At 62.3% G+C, this 17939-nt stretch overlaps 1 protein-coding gene and 1 long non-coding RNA gene across 4 annotated transcripts in view; one reads left to right on the top strand and one right to left on the bottom strand.

Annotated features, from left to right (window-relative positions):
• NOL4L (nucleolar protein 4 like) overlaps nucleotides 1-2405 on the bottom strand; it is a 63924-nt gene extending 61519 nt beyond the window's left edge. The window contains exon 1 of the mRNA XM_030288992.4: nucleotides 1830-2405. Within this exon, the coding sequence (XP_030144852.1) occupies nucleotides 1830-2138 (309 nt within the window). The 5' untranslated portion in view covers nucleotides 2139-2405. The remainder of the gene's footprint in view (nucleotides 1-1829) is intronic.
• On the top strand, nucleotides 1866-16995 carry LOC115497964 (uncharacterized). Of its 3 annotated transcripts, XR_012051522.1 has the most exons (6): nucleotides 1866-2006; nucleotides 8994-9176; nucleotides 9389-10355; nucleotides 10437-13323; nucleotides 15922-16102; nucleotides 16674-16995. It is a non-coding gene; the product is annotated as an uncharacterized lncRNA (long non-coding RNA). The 3 variants fall into 3 exon arrangements; XR_012051521.1 differs by having other exon boundaries at nucleotides 9389-13323; nucleotides 16049-16102; XR_012051520.1 differs by having other exon boundaries at nucleotides 9389-13323; nucleotides 16674-16994.
• The last annotated feature ends 944 nt before the right edge of the window (nucleotides 16996-17939 follow it).

Here is a 17939-nt window from a genome sequence, read left to right as displayed (position 1 = left end):
CTGTACAGAGGCCCTTTGGGAATATGCGGGCTTGTGCCGGCCTGGTTGAGCCGCTGACCCTCGGGACTCCCTCTCGGACAAAGGGGAGGGAGCGTCTAGCGAGCAGCGGGTCGAGGGAGTCTGACTCGGCCTCTCTGGGGTACCATGACTCTGCAGCATTTGGAAGATATGGGATAGAGTCGCTGACTGCATGGAGAGGACCCGGGAGGGAGGGCTGGATCTTTGGAAGGGGGTACAGCTCCTGATCTGCCCTCCTCAGGGGCTCCTGGCACAGGGGGAGTGATAGAGGAGGGCTGCTAAGAGGTCTTAAAAAAAAAAAAAAAATCGCAAAGAATTTTTTTGGGGCATTGCATGGGGGAGGGGGGCTGAGAGGGGAGAAAGAAAGGAGCCTCTGAGCACCACGAAGGGAGAGGGAGAAATAATGACCCTTCCCCCTCCCCCCAATAATCAGGCGGACCAGATGGGAGGTAAATAGTGCGTTTAGAAGCATTTGCCACAGATGGGCTGCCCTCAATGGAAGCATCCTCCAGCCACATCAATGCTGGAGTCTGTGTGCACAGAAAACACTGCACCCTTCAGAGCAGCAGCAGCGGCAGCAGCAGCAGCGGGAGAGGCGGGGAGGGACAGGGGGAAAAAAATCCCTGCCAGAGCCCGCCGGTGCCCGCGGTCCCGGCGGGACGGAGAGGGGCGCGGGGGGACGGCGGGGGGCGCGGGGCCGGGACCGGGGCAGCCCCACCGGGCGCATCCTGCGCGGGGCCGGGGCCGCCAAAGTTGCGCGTTTCCCCCCGCGCCGGGGAGCGGGACACGCTCGGGACGGGAACAATGGGGCGGCGGGGCAGCCCCGGGCGGCGGCGGGAGGAGGGAGGGAGGCGGCGGCCGGTGCCCCGCTCCCCGGCCCGGCCGGGCGCCGAACAATGAGGCTCCGGCGGGGGAGTTCCCGGGACAGCGGCCCGCGGGCGGGCGGGGGGGCTGCCCTAATCCGGGTCTGCCGCTGCCCGCACCCCCCGGGGCACCGGCTGCGGCGGCCGCGCCGGGCGGGCAGCGCCGCGGGACGCCGGGGCCGGGCTCAGCGCGGCCGCCGGGCTCGCCCCGCTCCGCTCGGCTCGGCAAGACTCGCCCCGCTCCGCTCCGCTCCGCTCGGCACGGCGCGGCAGCGGCAGCGGGGCGGGCAGGGCGCGGCGGCGCGGCGGGGGGGCGGGGGGTGCCGGCGCCCCCTCCCCGCCGCCCGCTGCCCTTGACTGCAGCCCTGTCCCCGGCCGTGGGGCGGATGGGAAATGCCGGGCGAACGTGATCGGACAGGGCGGGGGGGCGGCGGGGCCCGCACCGGGCGGCGGCGCGGCCCCCCCGCGGGGGCAGGTGCACGGCGGCGGGCGCGGGGCACCGCCGCCCCCCCACCTCCCCCGCGCCGGCAGCGCCCCGGGAAGGCGGTAGCACCGGATGGGATGGGGACGGGGATGGGGATCGGGGGGGCAGCGGAAGGTGCGAGGCTCCGGGCGGGCGCCTCTCCCCATCCGCATCCCGGGCGGGTCGGGGCGGCGGGGGCGCGGCGGCTGCCCCGGGAGCGGCGGGGGCTGCGGGAGCGGCCGGGCCCCGCGTCGCGCCCCGCATGGGGCATGCGCGCTCCCGGCGGCCGGCGGGGCTGGGCCGCCCGGTGCTGACGGGACAGGGCCGGCGCGGCGGTGGAGGGGACCGGGGCCCCGGGGGTGCCCGCCCCCACCCAGGGCAATTCCACCCCCCCTCCCCGCCCGCACCCCCGGGGAGGACAAACAGACACGGACAGGCAGGCAGACAGACAGACACAGAGCCCCCGGGGCACGGAGCGCACTAACCGTTCCCGTTTTCACCGGCACATATACCACCACTTGACCCATCTTCGTCGCCTCCCTGGTGCCGTTTCCCAGGCGGAAGCCCTTGGACCGGACCCAGAACTGGAACTTGCCTTTCTCCCCCCCGCCGGAGCCGCCGCCGGAGCCGGTTCCCCCCTGCAGCACCTCGGCGATGCGCTGGTACTTGCTCCGGGTCACCGTCTTGGTTTTGGCCGAGTCCCCGTAGGTGCGCAGGCACCAGTCCCGGAACTGCCGCCCCAGCTCGCTGTCCCCGGGGCGGCTCCCCCGCAGCAGTAACGGCGGCTTCGGCATCGCCCGACCGGCGGCGGCGGTAACGGCGGCGGTAGCAGCAGCAGCGGCGGCGCCCGGCCCCGCGCCCTGTCCCGGAGCGGGCGGAGGGACAGCGGCGCTCCCGGGACGGGCTGCGGGGGCGACGGGCGGGATGGAGCGGGGAGCAAGAGGCGCAGGAGGGGTGGTGGCCGCTGTAACGGGGAGGGGGGGGGGAGCACCGGGGCTCGGACAGCGACCGGAGGGAGGTACCGGCGGCGCCAGCAGCAGCAGCAGCCGCTCCTGTCACAGGATCACAGGCGGCTCCGGCTCGTCCCCCTCCCTCCCTCCCTCCGCCCGCCCGCCCGCCCGCCCGTCCCTGCCTCCTCCGCCCCCCTCCGGCCGCCTCCTCCTCTCAGCGGGATCCCACCTGTTAGAGCGGCCTCGCCGCCACCGACGGGTCGTTCCCCCCCCACTTCAAGCCCCGGCCCCGGGGCAGCTGCTCCCCCCGCCCCAGCTCCGGTGGGATGCGCTCCCCTGGCTGGGCCGCCTCTTCTCCCCCCCCGCTTCCCCGCTCCCCGGCCATACGGCCCCGTACGGGATAGCGGAGCGGGGGGGCGAGCGGCCGAGGCGGGGTAGGGGGTGTCGGTGGGCGCGGGTCCCGGTGCCGGTCCCAGACAAAGGGCCGGCGGGGCGCGGGCGCACGTGTGCGGCGGGACGGGCCGGCGGGGGCGGAGGCGGGCACCTGCCGAGCCGCCGCAGAGCCGGGGAGGAGCCGCGGGGGCAGCGGGAGCGGCGGTGGGAAGGTGAAGAGGGGGGGTCCGCCACCCGCCGCGAGGACCGGGATCGCCCCGCAGCGCCCTCGGTTGACCGGAGCGGCTGCGGCTTGTCCCGCCGGACCGGGAGAGCCGCACCCCGCCCCAAGCCCGGCCCCGGGGCAGCCGCGGTCCTGCCGGCCCCTGGAGCGGGAGACAAAGGCCGGACCCCGGCCCCGGTGCCTCGCTCCGCTCCCCCGCCCTCCGCATCCGCCCCGCGCCCCGCAGCCGCGGCTGTCCCGCGGCGGGACCGAGCGCCGCCACTGCGGGGCGAGCGGGGGGGGTCGGGACGCGGTCCCGATGCTCCGGCCCCGAGGGGGCGGAGGCGAGGGCGGCCACGGCGGGCCCCGGGGGGGCGAGATGGGGCGGCCCGTCCCGGCCGGCGGCTGCGGCTCGGGCTCTGCCCGGCGCTCACACGCATGTGCCGAGATGCTGGTGGTGCCACGCGTGTGCTCCCGGTCTGCCCATCAGTGCCACACATACGCTCCCGGTCTGTTCGCTGGTCCCACGCGTGTGCTGCTTGTCCATCAGTGCCACGCGTGTGCTCCTGGTCTGTCCATTAGTGCCACATGCATGTTCCATGCCCGCTCAGCAGTGTCATGGGTGTGCCATTCTTCTGTCTGTTGGTGTCATATGTGTTCCATGTCTGTCCATCAATGCCACATATGTGCTCCTGGTCTCTCCATTAGTGCCACATGCATGCTCCATGCTCACCCAAAAGTGCCACGTTTCTGCTTCTGGTCTGTCTGTTGGTGCCGCCACACCAGTTCCTTGTCTGTCCATCACTGCCACACATGTGGTCCCAGTCAGTCCTTGAGTGCCACACGTGTGTTCCATCTGTCCCATACCCATGCTCCCTGTCCATCAGTGACCTGCATGCTCCCAGTCTGTCCATCACTGCCATATCTGGGTTTTCTGTCCATTAATGCAGACATGTGGTCCCAGTCTGCCCATTGGTGCCACCTATGTGCTCCGTGCCCACCTGGCAGTGCCATTCATGTGCTCCTGCTTTGTCCACCAGTGCCACATGTGCTCCATGCCCACCCAGAGCCACGTGCCAAGGCTGGAGATAGGGGAAGATGAGGGCACTTGATGGCTGAAGGGCAATTTTCTTCACTGTCCCTTGTTCTGTGCCAGTCACATGGTGTCCATCCAAAAGACCTTGAAGTGAGAATGGAATGCTGCAGGAGCTGAGCCACGGGTTAGCCATGCCACAGGGGGTATGGTGAAACCAGGGGATGTCCATGACACTGGAGCATTGGCATTGCTTGTTGCAATGTGCCACGGTAGATCATATTGACTGCGCCTAGGCAGACAAAAAATTCTCAAAAAATTCTCAGTGTCACCATCCAGTTTGCTCTGGGCCCAGCATGAAACCATTGGAGAGGGACTTGGGCAGCTCAGAGGGTCTTCCCTGTTGTGGGCTTTCACCCCCAGGCACGTTGTGCAGGATGCCTACAGGAACTCACTGGTGTGCTGCGGGATTTCTGATGGCTGCTACAAACAGGATGGACATCCTCTGAAGCCTCAGCCAGCCATGGAAGCATGGCTTTATCCAGAGATGGCTGTGAGGAGCGGTGCGTGGATGGAAATGGAAGAAAAGAAAAGGATGTTCTGCAGAATTTGTGTTCAGTGGGCAACTTTCTTGCAATCAATTTGTGGATAAAGTCAGGCTCGGCTCTCAGCCTGCTCCAGCCCCTGGGCATACACTTGTCCCAGACAAAGCAGTGACTGGCTGAGCTGTTGTTCAGAGCTGGCTGGAACAAGTGAGCCTATGGGGGATCCTATGAGAGCTTGAGTCAGCAATGTGAGAGATGTGGGGACCATTGGATGGTCAGGAGAGCCAGGGTAAATCCTTTTTTCTGGAGTCCAGCCACTTTGCAGGAAATGTTGAGCAAGGAAGGGAATGAAAGAACATTTTCCTTCTGCCAAGGAGTTGTTCTACCCAGAATAGATGCTGCACTTTTCACCATGAGCAGACTTCCTCACTGAGGTCACCACTGAATTCCCCACCTTGCAGTTGAGCTACTGAGGAGCTGGTGCAAAGGAAATGTCCTCTTGCAGCACCATAGGGGCAGAAGTCTTCTCCTACCTCAGCCCAACCATTGGAAGGTTTGGGGTCCACTTATAAAGCAAAGCAGAGGGTCCCTCTCTGGTGAGCATGTTCATGAGTTCCCCCAGTTTGTGGATGCAAAGCCAGTCACACCAAGAACTGATGTCCTCAGAGTGAGGATTCAGGGAGACCATTCACACCTGGCTTGAAGGTTCAGACCAATGTTTTAGATCAAATCCAGCATGGACCCAGTGAGGGTTTGACTTGCACTGCATGAGCAATCTCATGACACTCCAGATTAGGATGCATGATGTTGAGGCACTCTTGTCCTTAAAGGTAGGGGAAGAAGAAAGAGGAATTGTTTGCTGAACTTTCAGCTGTTGGTTCAGGCTGTCAGATACTGGGTGTGTTCAGCAAAGGGTCTCTGCTGATGGCTTTTTTATAGACAAACGTGGTGACTCCAGGGCCATTGCTATTTATACTACATTTTAAAAAGTTGGATTTGGGTTTTATCTAAGCACTCTGCTGCTCTTTCCTCTTTTAGGTGCCTTTCTAACTTCATACAAGTTGTGTTTTGTTCTAAAGAAATTTTTGGTCTTCTGACACAAATGCTCAGCTGGACCAGGGATTGGACATGCACAGGGCAAAGCAGTTGGGACCTACTGAGGTCTGAACAACATACAAGATGGGAAGAAATCCTGCCATGCTGCCAGAGACGTCTCATTAAATACTCCAATGATCATAGAAACATGGAATGGTTTGGGTTGGAAAGGACCTTAAGACCATCTTGTACCAGCACCCTGCATGGGGCGGGGGCACCTTCCACTAGACCAGGTTGCTCCAAGCCCTGTCCAACCTTGAACACCTGGTCTTGTTGGTCATCATCTGGACTCGTACTTGAGGAGAGCTAAAACTGGAACTATTTACTGGCTGCCCCTGAGAGTTGCTGGGTGGGATGAGAGCCAGGCAGAGGAGTGGGCAGGACAGCACCCAGCCCAACCTTAGACACCATTTAGTGCCAAGCCACACAAAGGGAACTCAGGTGTTAATAACCATCCCTTGTGCTGGCATCCAGGAGTGCTTCCTTGAAGAGGGACAGAGAATTTTGAGGTACTTATGGCATCACCATGGATGATGTTTGGCTCTGGCAACTTTACATTGACAGCTGGACAGCCAGTGGTACCTGGGTGTCTCAACTGTCTCTACAGACAGTGTGAGACAATGAGCACCCACAGAAACCATACATCTCCAACCTCTGAACACTCCCTGGGGAGTGAGACACTGGAAGTGCCTCATTCTTCCCATCAAACACAAAGGGAGTGTGTGTGTGTCTCTGTCTGCATCTGAGATGTTCACCTGCCCAAGGCTGGGTGGAGATGTGTGATCTACCAAGGGGTGATCAGTGATCCACCAGCAGGATGGAAAGGGGAAATGAGCCCAAATTGTCTTGGGAGAGTCATTTCAAGGAAGGCAGAGAAAAGTATGAGGGCTCTGGCAACACTTTGGACTGCCACCTGGTTCTGGTGAGCCACACTGAGAGAATTTAGCCTGAAACTAGTGCAGAGAGAGTTTGCTGGGTTGTTCAGGAGAGAGGAGAGTGTCTTACAGAGATGACTCAGCTCCCTGATCTCTGAGAAATGGATGCTGAGAGAAGACACATTTGTGGAAAACCAGAGATAGACACAGGGGAGGGACATGGGCTAAACCCTGGCACCACCTGAGGGCAAGAGGAGTGAAAATGAACAGACCATGAATATCCCTGTCTGAAACAAGGAGATGCTGACCAAGCATTGGAATCATCAGGGTCCACAGGAGTGACCTCAGAGAAGAATTAGGAAAAGAACCTGGTGGCTGCAAAGAAGAGTTTGGTCAGGTTCTGGGTGACATGGCCCAGTGTGGCTGCCTCTCACAGCGGGCACTGGGCACTGCCAGGGGTCCCACTGGGGTCTCTGTGCCCAGTGTGAGAAATCGGATTTAATTCTCCTGTAGCTTTTGCTAACTCTGAGCATAAACAATGAGGTTTCCCCAAGTAGAATTATTCTTGACTTTAATCAAAACCTAATTTAGATCCAGGTCAGATAATAAGTCAAAGCAGCTGAAGGAAGTCAGCAAGGAGTGTGGATTCCTTCTGAAGCCTCTTGGATTTCTGTCTGTATCACAGCACCAAACATCATTTGGTTGGACTTCTGCTTGGAAGAGGCCTGGGACTTAGAGAAGCAGAGCAGCCAGAGTCACAGATTGAGAGGGGATTTGTGGAAATAATAGACATTTTTCCCACTTTCTTATTCAGTCTCCGGTGTCTCTTCAGCAGGCTGGGAATCAAACCACGTGGCCACTGGATTGATGTGCTTGGGGGAAGAGCCACAGAAGGAGTGGGGTAGCCTGGCGCCGTGGGGAAGAACTGAAATACCCAGCAGCTGCCAGAGCTGTGTGGGAGCCTGGGCAGGAACAGCCAGGGAGCTGCAGAGCAGGGCTGAGCTCCATTCCCAGAGCTGCGTGGGGAAGGCTGATGGCACCTGCCCACATCCTCTGTGACTGCACATGATGCCACGTCTCCCTCAGTTTCAAGACCAGCAAATTCACCCTTCCTTGCTTTTTCTCTTCAGGAGAAAGAAGGGAAAAAGGAAAAAAAAAAAAAAAAAACAACCAGGAGACCACAGATTTCCAGGCTAGGCTGTGCTGAGGCGGCACAAGCTGTCAGCAGCGCGCCAGGAGCAGCCAGGAGCAGCCAGGAGGAGCTGGGGTGCCCTCGGCAAGCTGGAGATCTCATTGTCTGCGTGGAGAGAACAAGAGGGAAGGACTATGAACCAAAAATAATCTTACAGTTGAAGGAGTAAGACTGTTCCTGTGACCTCTCACAGTTGTGTTGGGTTAACAGTTGGACTCGATGATCTTAGAGGTCTTTTCTGTCCTTTGCAGTTCTGTGGTTCCTTGATTCTCTAATTCAGTGCTGGGGGGTCTGTCTTCCTCCACCAGTCCAGAGCAAGGTCCTCTCCATTTTTCCAGGTGTGATCTGTTACTCCAGGCACATCTGCTCAGGCCACCCTATCCAGCCCCTTTGCCCTCCTTTGAAACCCTCACCATGGGTACACTCCAGCAGCATCTGCAGCTGCAAACATCTGGATGGGGCTTTCCAATGAGCCTACTCTGAAATCAGGGCATTGCTTTCTTCAGGACCCCTGGGCACAGCTGGCACAGGAGGGGAAAGCTGGGGTGGGCAGCTCTGATCCTTCCAGAGGACCCACCCATAGGGGTCTGGCCTTTGGCTTACAACATTTAAATGCCAATGCTGGCAGGAATTCCTGGAAGGGGGAGAAGACACCTTGTGCCTGGGGAGTGCTGCCTGCTCAGCAGGGCCCAGGGAAAGCTGGGTTCATGTTTTTGGTGTGTTGGGGGACATTGTGGTGATCTTTCTGGGTGAGATTTAATGGACTCAGGCTGAATCCTGGGAACTTGTACAGCAGCAGGAAAATGAAATGCCAGCTCTACTTCAGTCTGGCTGCATCCCACCTCCAAATACTTTAAAGGCTTTGACCCAGCTGTTAACTCAGAGGTGGACACTGGTCCATGTGTCTCATCCATCCCTCCTGCCCAGCTGGGTGCCCAGCAGGGTCTGTGCTGAGGGCACTGTGTGGCTGTTGATGGCAGAGCTGCTTGTGGCTGTCCCTGAGCACGTTCCTGATGCCATCCATCCTTGTCCAAAGGCTGGTGACCAGCACAGCTGAAAAGCCTCACCTGCAGCATCACCCCCAGGAGATGCTGAGCTTCAGCCACGCTATTTCCATGTGGGACAGGAGACAGCAGAGCCCTCCCAAAGCCATACCCCATCCCAGGGGATGCTGCTGATTCTCATCCAACTTTCTGTGTCAGACAGCACTGGGGCAATTTCTCCTGGATTAATTTGGGGACCATGTGATTAGGTTTTTGCCTGATTTCCTCAGGGATGTCCCAAGTGTGGGATGGTCCCAGGATAAAGTGGATTCTGTGCCATCCTAGGGCTGAACGGGTTAATTTTTGTGCTTCCCTCCCCAGCTCGCTGCGGACTCTGGCTGGGACAGAACATCTGTCTGTTGCTATGGCTGCAGTACACTTGAAGGGGATGACTGGATAATTATTGCAAACATCCATCCTGCCTGGTGTGCTCCGGACCCTCCCTGCCCCAGCCAGGGCACTGCCCGGGCCCAACTTCCCTCGCGGGGACCCTACCGAGGAACGGTGAGTTGGCATCACCTTTTCATTTGCATAATTAATGTGGCCGAGGCTGCAGGGCTCCTGGGAAATCCGACGCAGAGCAGCAGAGATGAAATGGCACGGAGGGCTCCAGCCTCCTCGAGGCTCGTTAGAGCTCGGCTCCTTGCTGACTTTGGAGCTACCGGGGAGTCGTTCTTCCCCTGCCGTTAATTCACCTCCCACTTCAATCCCAACAGATTGCTCTGGGCTGAGCCTGCCGTGCCTCCTCCAGGCACAGGGTCCTGCCAGGACCCTGCCAACTCAGCACAAACCAGGCTGCAGACCCCTGGATTGTCACACCATCAGGGGCTTGGGAAGCAGCAAGGTCCTGGGTCACAGCGTGGGCCCCAGGCTTTCCCTGGTTCTCCCCTAGGTAGGCTGCTGCTGCTGGCACTCTTGCCTGGGTTCCCTGCCTCTGTTCCTCTGCTTGTGCTCCCTGCCTGGGCTTCCTTCCTGCTCTCCCTGCCTGTGCTGTTGCTGTCTGCAGTCAGAACCTTGCTGGGTTCAGCTGTGCTCCCTCTGCAGCAGCTGGACACTGCCCTGTGTGTGTGGCTGTGGTGCCAGAGCTGGATCCTCAGCAGAGCCTGCTGCCAATCGCTGCCTGGTGATCCAGGCAGGATCCCTGGCCTCTGCTGGAGCCCATTGCCACTCAGCACCTGGTGATCCAACTGGGATCTGTGGCCTCACCTTGCAGCTGCATGTGCTGGAATATGGCATGGGCTAGCCCCACTTCTCCCAGTGATTCCTTCCCCTTCTCCTAGGAGTCAGCCTGCCCCAAAATACCCGTGTCCCCTTTGTTCTTGGGGTTGCTGCTGTTCTTTTGCCTACTGGCATTAAACCCTGCCTGAGATCTCACACTGGGGGTGTTCAACAATCCAGATCTTGCCCTGTGGATTGTCCCTGTTTCAGCAAGTCCCACCTCTAAATTAACAGAGCAAAAGATAATGCAGAAGTTCCCCTTCCGAGCAGCCACTGCTGTTCTGTTTAACTGGGAACTTCAATGCAGCCATTGTACATTTTTTTTCTGTTTATCAACACGTGGTGGGTAAGAAGCCCAAGTGGAGCTGGGACTGGGATGAGAGCAGACCTCCACAGCCACTGGTCAGCAAACAGCACCAAGCTGGGACCCTCAGCCTTGCTCGCTTTCCCTCTGCAGGGATCCAGGTAGGCTGTGCAGGACAAGGCTGCCTCTTGCTTTTCCCGTTACCTCTAACATTGTCAATAAATAATACTATTTTCACACAGTGCTTTGGATCTGCAGAGCAGCTGTCAAGCACTCATTGGTGTGGAGCATTCCCAGAGGATCCATAGTTAAGGCAGAGAAGATGGAGCCAGGTCATGGGAGCATAGATAGGTAGGGATGGAGCCAGGTCATGACACACACACATCAGGCAGTGCTGCCTCTTTAAAGTAGGAAGCAGGATGGCACAGAGATGGAGAGATCTGTGGGCTACTCCTGGGTCCTGTCTGATCCTTATCATCCCAACATTTTTGTGTATGATTCAACAAAGTCCTTTGCTTGCACAACTTACTTGATTCTCATCTCTGTGACTCAGGTGCAAATGATCTACTCACATTTGCAGTGAGAGAGTTGAGCCCTGTGGCTACAAAACTTCAAATACAAAAGAGATCCTCCCTTTGATTCAACCTGGAGGACAGAGGCAGGTGTTTCACTTTTGGAGGCCCTTGCAGAGGGAAAGGGGTGAATGAGGGTGGCAGGGGGGTAGGTGTCACACGAGCTCTGTGACCTGGCTCCCAGGCACAGATGAGGCTGGCATCTGCTTGCCACACATGCAGAAGGTCTGTTAGAGTGTGAAGGGCTCCTGGAGTTCCCCTCTTCCCCCAGGAGCTCATCATATCCTGCCCCCAAGGAAACTCTGGGATCTGCTCTCCTGCGTCAGGCCTGGGGCAGCCAGGGCAGGCTGGGAGGGAGGTGTTCTGCTCCACAGAGCAGGCTGCAGGGAATTGCAGGCGCTCAGCACCTCTGAAAGCTCTGCCATAGGGTGCCCAAATCTCCTGGGAGGGACCTCACTGCTGGCTGCCTGTGCTTGGAGGTGACTCGCCTGAAAACACACAGGGTATCCAGGAGCTGCAGGGCTGTGGGAGGATGCAGGCAGGAGGATTGCTGTGACAGGCAGGAACATGGTGCCACTTTCTTCTTGCAGTGGGGTATCTGCGGCAGCCTGGAGCAGGTGGGAGGCTTCTCCTCCTGCTTCTCCTCCAGCCCCTGTGGGGACAAGCTTCCTGTGGTCCCACTCCTATCCCATGGCAGGGTGCAGGGCATGCATGGTCTGACAACAATGTCAGTCCACCGGTGACACCTGTGTCCCCGGGCCAGCCCTTAGAGGAGAAAGTGCTCTCGGGGGCAGCTTTGGTCTCTGTGCTCCCCCAGGACTGCAGGCAAAGCCACGGCTGAAATGCAGAGCTGTGCCTGGCAGCAGGGCAGTGGCTGCGGGGGGAGGAGGAGGAGTGGGCAAGGACACATGTCCCCCAAGGACAGCCCTGGCTTGGAGCTGGCGATGGGGACTGGTGTGGGGATGGAGGCTTGCCACCTCCCCTACCTCCTGGGCTTGGCCCCATTTCCAGCGTGTCTTGGCACCATATGGCGCTTGCTTTATTTGTTCTGCTGCGACTTGGGAAGGAGGGCAGTGTTTCATTGTCTGGCAGAGGAGGTGGGACGCAGGCACAGGAATATGCCCGTGTCCCGTGGGATCACTGCCTGAGCCAGGCGCTCCACATCTCGTCCGAGCTGCAGGTCGGTGTCCTCATCCTTCCCAACAGAGGGGTTTCCCCGGAGAGTCTCTGCCGGAGATTCACCCACCCACGTGGCGTCGGAGCTGAAGCAGCACCGCGTGTGCGGGTGCGTCCCGGTGCGGAGCACGACCGACCCGCCACGGGACGCTGCCCGTAGGAGGAAAACGTGGCAGCGCTGCTCCTGACTCATTGCACAGGCAGGAATCCTGCGACAGCGATGCCGGGCTTGCCCAGCACCAAAAAGTGACAGCATGCTCCACCCACCCCGGCTGCGGGAGCAGGAGCCTTCTCCGCATGCCCGCGGTCTGGAGGAGCCCATCCCGTGCCCATCTCCCCGTCCTGCTCCGTGACACCCCAAATCCCACCCGACCGCCTCGCCTGCCTCCCCGCGCTCCCCCGCCTCGCCTTTCCCTTCCCGCGGCTGCCCGGGGCTCCGCTCGCCCCGCGCAGCTCTGGGATGGGGAGGAAGGGGAGGAAGGGGAGAAAGGCTGCTCGGAGGCTGAGGCCCAGCCCTCCCAGATTTGCATATTTTTTACTGGCTCGGAAACAACACATTTCTCCGGGGAAGCGAATGCGTCGCCCGCTGTCCCCGAGGGTGCTGTGCGCTGGGACAGCAGCCGCCCTCCGTGAGGGGCCGCGGTCCCGGCACCCACCACTGCTCCACACGCCCGCGCTTCTCTGCTGCCGCAGGAAAAGCCTTTTCCTTGGTGGTTTCAGAATTCACGGGTTTTATGCTGCTGCTGCCCTGGGACTAGGTCCGGTCCCTCTCGGCTCACAGGAGTCCCGGAGGCGGCCGGGCTGCAGCCGCCTGCGCAAATCTGCTCATTTCTATTTTGCCACTAGAATTTCCAGCATGTCCCTCCTCTCGTGTATAATTTAGTCGCATGAAAAGGAACCGCGCGAGGAGGGGAAGAGGATGGGGAAACTTGCAAAGTCAGCCATGGAGAGGGAATCTGTGTCAGGAAGCATCACAAAGAGAGCCGGGGGATTGGCTCCGGTCGCTTGCAGCGGCTCTGTGTGTGCCAGCCCCTCAGGAATCGCCCGGCGGCTCCTTCCCTCCCTGCGTCCCTCTCGCCTTCCCTGCGCTGCGGCCGGGCTGGGACAGCCCATCGCCGTTGCCATGGCTGCGGTGTGCGGAGGGGGGGCTCGGCCGGCTGCCCCCGCCCGAGCATCCCGCGCCTTCCTCCCCGCCCGCCCCATCCGATCCGCTCCGGCCCCGCCACGGCCGGAGCCGCGCCGTGGATTTGACACCCGTGGGATTAGACAGGGCTGTGCCCGCGGGAGGAGGAGAAGTAGAAGAGGAGGAGGAGGGAGCAGGGCAGCTCCGGGCTGGGCGGCCGCCAGCCGCCCCGGGGAGGGCCGGGAGGGCGGCGGGCAGGTAGGGCGGGCAGGGCGGGCGGTGCGAGGGGGGCCGGGGCCGCTCCCCAGGGAACGGGGGGGCCCCGGCGGGGCGGCGCGGGGCGCAGCTGATCCCCGGCCGCAGCTGATCCCCGCCGCCCCGCGCCAGCTGCCGCAGCGTGGGCGCAGCCGCGGTCCCGCGTGTCCCCGCCGGCACCGCGCACCCCGGCCCGGCCGAGCGTGGAGCCCCCGCGGCGGGGAGCGGCCGGTCCCGGTGTCCCTGCGCTGTGCGGGACCGGCGGCGGGAGGAACCTCTCGGAGGAGGAGGGAGCGGGGGCTGCTCCGTCCCCGCAGCCCGGACCGCTCAGCAGGGAGCGGCCGGAGCGGCTCCTGCCTGAGAAAGGGGGGCGGCGGGCAGCGGGGAGGGGGAGGCCCGCGCTGCGGGCAGCTGCCTCCAATCCCGCCAGCTGCGGCCCCGGGAATGGCCCTGCCCGGCCGTGCCCTCCCCGAGCTCTCCTTGGGGCGGCGGCTGCAGCCGGACACCGGCCTTGCCGCGAGGAGGTTCGGGGAGCGGCCGTGGGACCGAGCATCTCCGGAGCCGGGACACCGGGCCCGCGGGTTCGGTTCTCTCAGCCCTCTCTGGGAACCACCCCCCGCACACCCACGGCTGCCGGGGACGGGCAGTGCGTGTCCCAGCGGGGCTGCAGCGGAGCGCGGTGTGTTCGCTGCCACGCACTCGGGATAAGCGAGCAGCGGTTCCGCCGGGGCCGGGCAGCTCCCGTTCCCCCGGGGCGCACTGGGTCGCGGTGCTGTGTGGGGTCGGGGCGCAGCGAGCCCCGGCAGTCCTGCAGTGCAGGAGAGGGTGTCATGGCCTCTGCGGTGCCACCAGGCTCCCGGTGCTCCCCCCTGTGCAGGCAGGATGCAGGCAGGGTGCCTCCGTGCTCCCGATTAGCATCTTGTTTGGAGCCGAGGCAGCGGCTGTAATCTGATGCTCTCAAAGTTGGTGTTTACAAGGGACATGGCAGCCATCAGAGGCTCTTCTTGTTCTCCTGGTGAAAGCATATTCCTGTCTCCGCCGCGTGTGGCTGCTCCGTGTGCCAAGCACTGCCCGGGTCACACTGAGCATCCTGCAGAAACACCTTAGGGGGTCAGAACCTCCAGAGCTGCTGTGCTGTCTGGCCAGCAGGGTCGGGGTCCCCACGCTGGGGGTTTTGGTGGGACACTGGGTTCAGACCCTCCGGTGCAGTCGGCACTTGGGGCCAGCCTGCTGTGGGTGCCTGCAATGGCCGTGTGCCCTCAGGAGCCCACCTGCTGGACGGGGGGTGCTGGGAGGAGGGCGAGCTCGCTGCCCTCGGGACTCATCAGTTCCCTATTGACAAATCCTTTCACTCCCGAGCAAGCAGAGCAGGACAGAGCCCGGCCCGAGGCTTCCCAACGCCACTCCAGCCCTGCAACTACTGCGTCCTTGCTGGGAGCCCACAGGGCACCCATCTCCCCAGCTGGGGGGTGGTCTGGCAAGATGCCTCCCACCTGAGCCCTGGCACTCCCCCAAGCTACCCCCACAACCCGAGCACCGGCAGCCCCACCCAACGGGGCTCATCTCCAGAGGCAGGAAACGCCGCTGGCATCTGTGCCCTCATCTTTTCACCGGGGCTGCAAATCGCATCGGTCGCGGCACTCAGAGCCCGGTTCCAGTGCGGGTGCTCCAGCAGGGTCCGTGAGCTTTGGCACGGCTCCCACAGCACAGCATGACACGGGACTGTGCCTGATGAACAGATGGCACCAGTGCAGCCACAGCCAGGTTTGGTGGCAGAGGAGAACCTGCTGCCCTGTATCCGGGCTGCTGCAGGAGTAGGGACCCGCGCCCCGGCCCTGGGGAGGGCCCCAGGGATGCCGTTTGCAGAATGCTGCCTCCAAGGGCAGGCTCTGCTCCAGGCAGGTCTGGGAGAGCCGTGCGGGACCAGCAGCAATAAAAGCTCCATGAGCCCTTTGTGCTGCTCCATGTCTGGGCAGCACTGCCTGTCACAGGGCAGCAGCGTCCCTGTTTGGGGGTTTTGTGTCCCTAGTCCATGGGGGTCCTGATGGGAGGAGAACACAGTTCAAAGCCAAACCAGCTGCAATGGGGGAAGTGCTGATGGGAGCTTGTGGGTGGGTGTGGGGACTGCAGCTACCTGGGCCAAGGCAGGAGGTTATAAGGCAGGTTGGAAACCAGGGCACGTCATGGCAGGGAGCAGCCTTGGGAGGGGATGAGGCTGGAGCTGGAGCACACTGAGCTTGGAGGCCACAGCGAGCGAGCTGCAGTTATTCACGGCGCCATTATTACAGCCACCCATTTCCAACACCCTTGGCGAGGCGGGAGCACAATGTGCTCCAAGGAAATGGGATTGTGGGTCCTGCCCCTTGGCCCGCTGCTCGCTGCACTGTGCAGATGGAGCTGGCAGCTCCTCGGCTCCGCTGCCTGCAGGGAGAGCGAGATGGCGGAGGGGAGGCAGGACTCGTCCTCACGGGCACAGGCAGAGCTCTGCGGGAGGGGACAGAGCTGGCGCCACGGGGGACAGAGACAGCGACAGGGAGAGGAGAAGCGAGGCAGCCCCGGGCTGGCCGCGGTGGCCACTCTCCCTAATGATCCCTGCCCCAGCCAGGAGTGCTTTCTCCTTCTTCCTGGAGTGGAAGGAGTGATGGGCGCGTCACCTGCACGGGCTGGATGTGTCACCTGCCAGCTGCTATGGTTGACAGTGCTGCGCTTGCATCTCCGTGTCCCACAGCTGTCCACGGCTGGCTTGGCTTTCCCCTCTGATCTCTCTGCTCCTGGCTCAGAGGTTGGTTTCTAGGCAGAGCCTTAAAAACCACACGCATACAAGTACTAAAAAAAGCATAATTTTATTCAATAACTGCATTGTGTGCTCAGAATTTGCTATATGTGAGATGGAGCAAGTAGAAAAACTGGTGGAAAGGTGGGTGCTCCCCCTTTCTTTCACCTGCTCTGACAGTGCTCTGTCGAGCTGCTCCACGCCCGCAGCCCGGGGAGGGGGGCTCTGGCTCCCCCCCAAGTCCCACCCCATGCAGCCTGCCCGGCACGTTGGTTTCTCTGCACCCAGGGGGGCTCCAGAGAGCCCAGCATCCCGTGCTCCTGCTGCTTCCCTGGAACCCGGCCCTGCTGAGGCCACCTGCAGTGGGACAGGCACCCTCCGGCATCCCCCGGGGGGTGTGTGGGGCGGAGGGGGGTGGGCTAACATCGATAAATCCATAAATACAGCTAATCCCTCGGGGTGGTGGAAGCTGAAAGTCCCAGCCTGCTTGGCTGGGAGCAGGCGCCGTGAGATGTCCCCCAGAGAGGTGACGGGTCTCCTCGTTATTGTTATGATTATTTTTAATCTGCTCTTATCACAGCCAGCCCGACTGAAGAACTGCCTGACCCAGCGCAGCGCAGGGCGTGTGCGGTGGGACGGGAGCTCACTCCATGACGAGTCGCGGGTGACAGAACGGAGCAGGGATGCTCGGCTTCAGTTTTATTGCTTTTCAATAAGTCCGGGGGCTCCTGGCCACAACCCGGAGCTGAGCCAGCCCGGGGGGCTCTGCCGTAGGCGGGGGGAGCCGGTGCTCGGGGCTGGGGCTGCTGCAGGGGCAGTCCAGGGAGGCTGGGGTGGGATGACGGGGGTGACGCCCGGCTTTGGGGTGGGCGAGGAAAAGTGTGGCTGCGGGGCTCCCGACTGGGAAAGCGCCTATGGGAACTGCGGGGGAGATGGTGCTGCTGGCAGCGAGAGGCGGGGGGGTCGAGGTCGGGGGGCTGCCTGCCGGGAGCGGGGAGGGAGGGTCCATGGGGCCGGGAGGAGGATTGGGGAAGGGATGAGGGAGAGGAATGCGTCGAGGAAAGGGGACGGGGGAGGGAGGGAGGGAGGGAGGGATGCTCGGGGACTGAGGATGCAGGGAGATATCCTGGAGGAGGGCGGGCAGGATGCCCCGGGGAGAGAGGGCGGGGGACGGGAGCGGTGGATGCGGGAGCGAAGCCCGGAGAATGGAGGGCGCGGGGCGGGGTGTCCGGAGGGTGGGACCGGGTGGGTGCGGGGGGCGATGGGGGGTGTCCGGAGGGTGGGACCGGGTGGGTGCGGGGGGCGATGGGGGTGTCCGGAGGGTGGGACTGGGTGGGTGCGGGGGGCGATGGGGGTGTCCGGAGGGTGGGACTGGGAGCGATGGGGGTGTCCGGAGGGTGGGACTGGGAGCGATGGGGGTGTCCGGAGGGTGGGACTGGGAGCGATGGGGGTGTCCGGGGGATGGGACTGGGGGGGGGCGATGGGGGTGTCCGGAGGGTGGGACCGGGTGGGTGCGGGGAGCGATGGGGGAGCGGGGCCCTGCGCGGTGCTCTGTCGCTCTCTGCTGGCTCGCACCGCGCAGCGCAGCGGGGCCGGGCCGGGGGCTCCGCCCGGCGGTGCCGCGAGTTTGTCGGGTCTCAGCAGCGGGGTGGAAACGGCGGCGCCCTGCCTGGGGATCCCACCCCAATCCTGCCCCCGCGGGGGATGCTGAGCCGGGCGAACAGGGCTGCCCGCTTTGGTGGTCCCTGGGGAGCGTTGCCAGCACCCACCCGTGTCCCAGCCAGCCCTGCAGATGAGGGGCGGCGGGGTGAGGGTGCAGGGACAGTCCCCAGCCCCGCGGGACGGC

Source organism: Taeniopygia guttata, chromosome 20 (genome assembly GCF_048771995.1).
Source record: "Taeniopygia guttata chromosome 20, bTaeGut7.mat, whole genome shotgun sequence".
Classification (NCBI taxonomy): Eukaryota; Metazoa; Chordata; class Aves; order Passeriformes; family Estrildidae; genus Taeniopygia; species Taeniopygia guttata.
The sequence above is the reverse complement of the archived record's forward strand: the minus strand, read 5'-3'. Positions and strand labels throughout refer to the sequence as shown.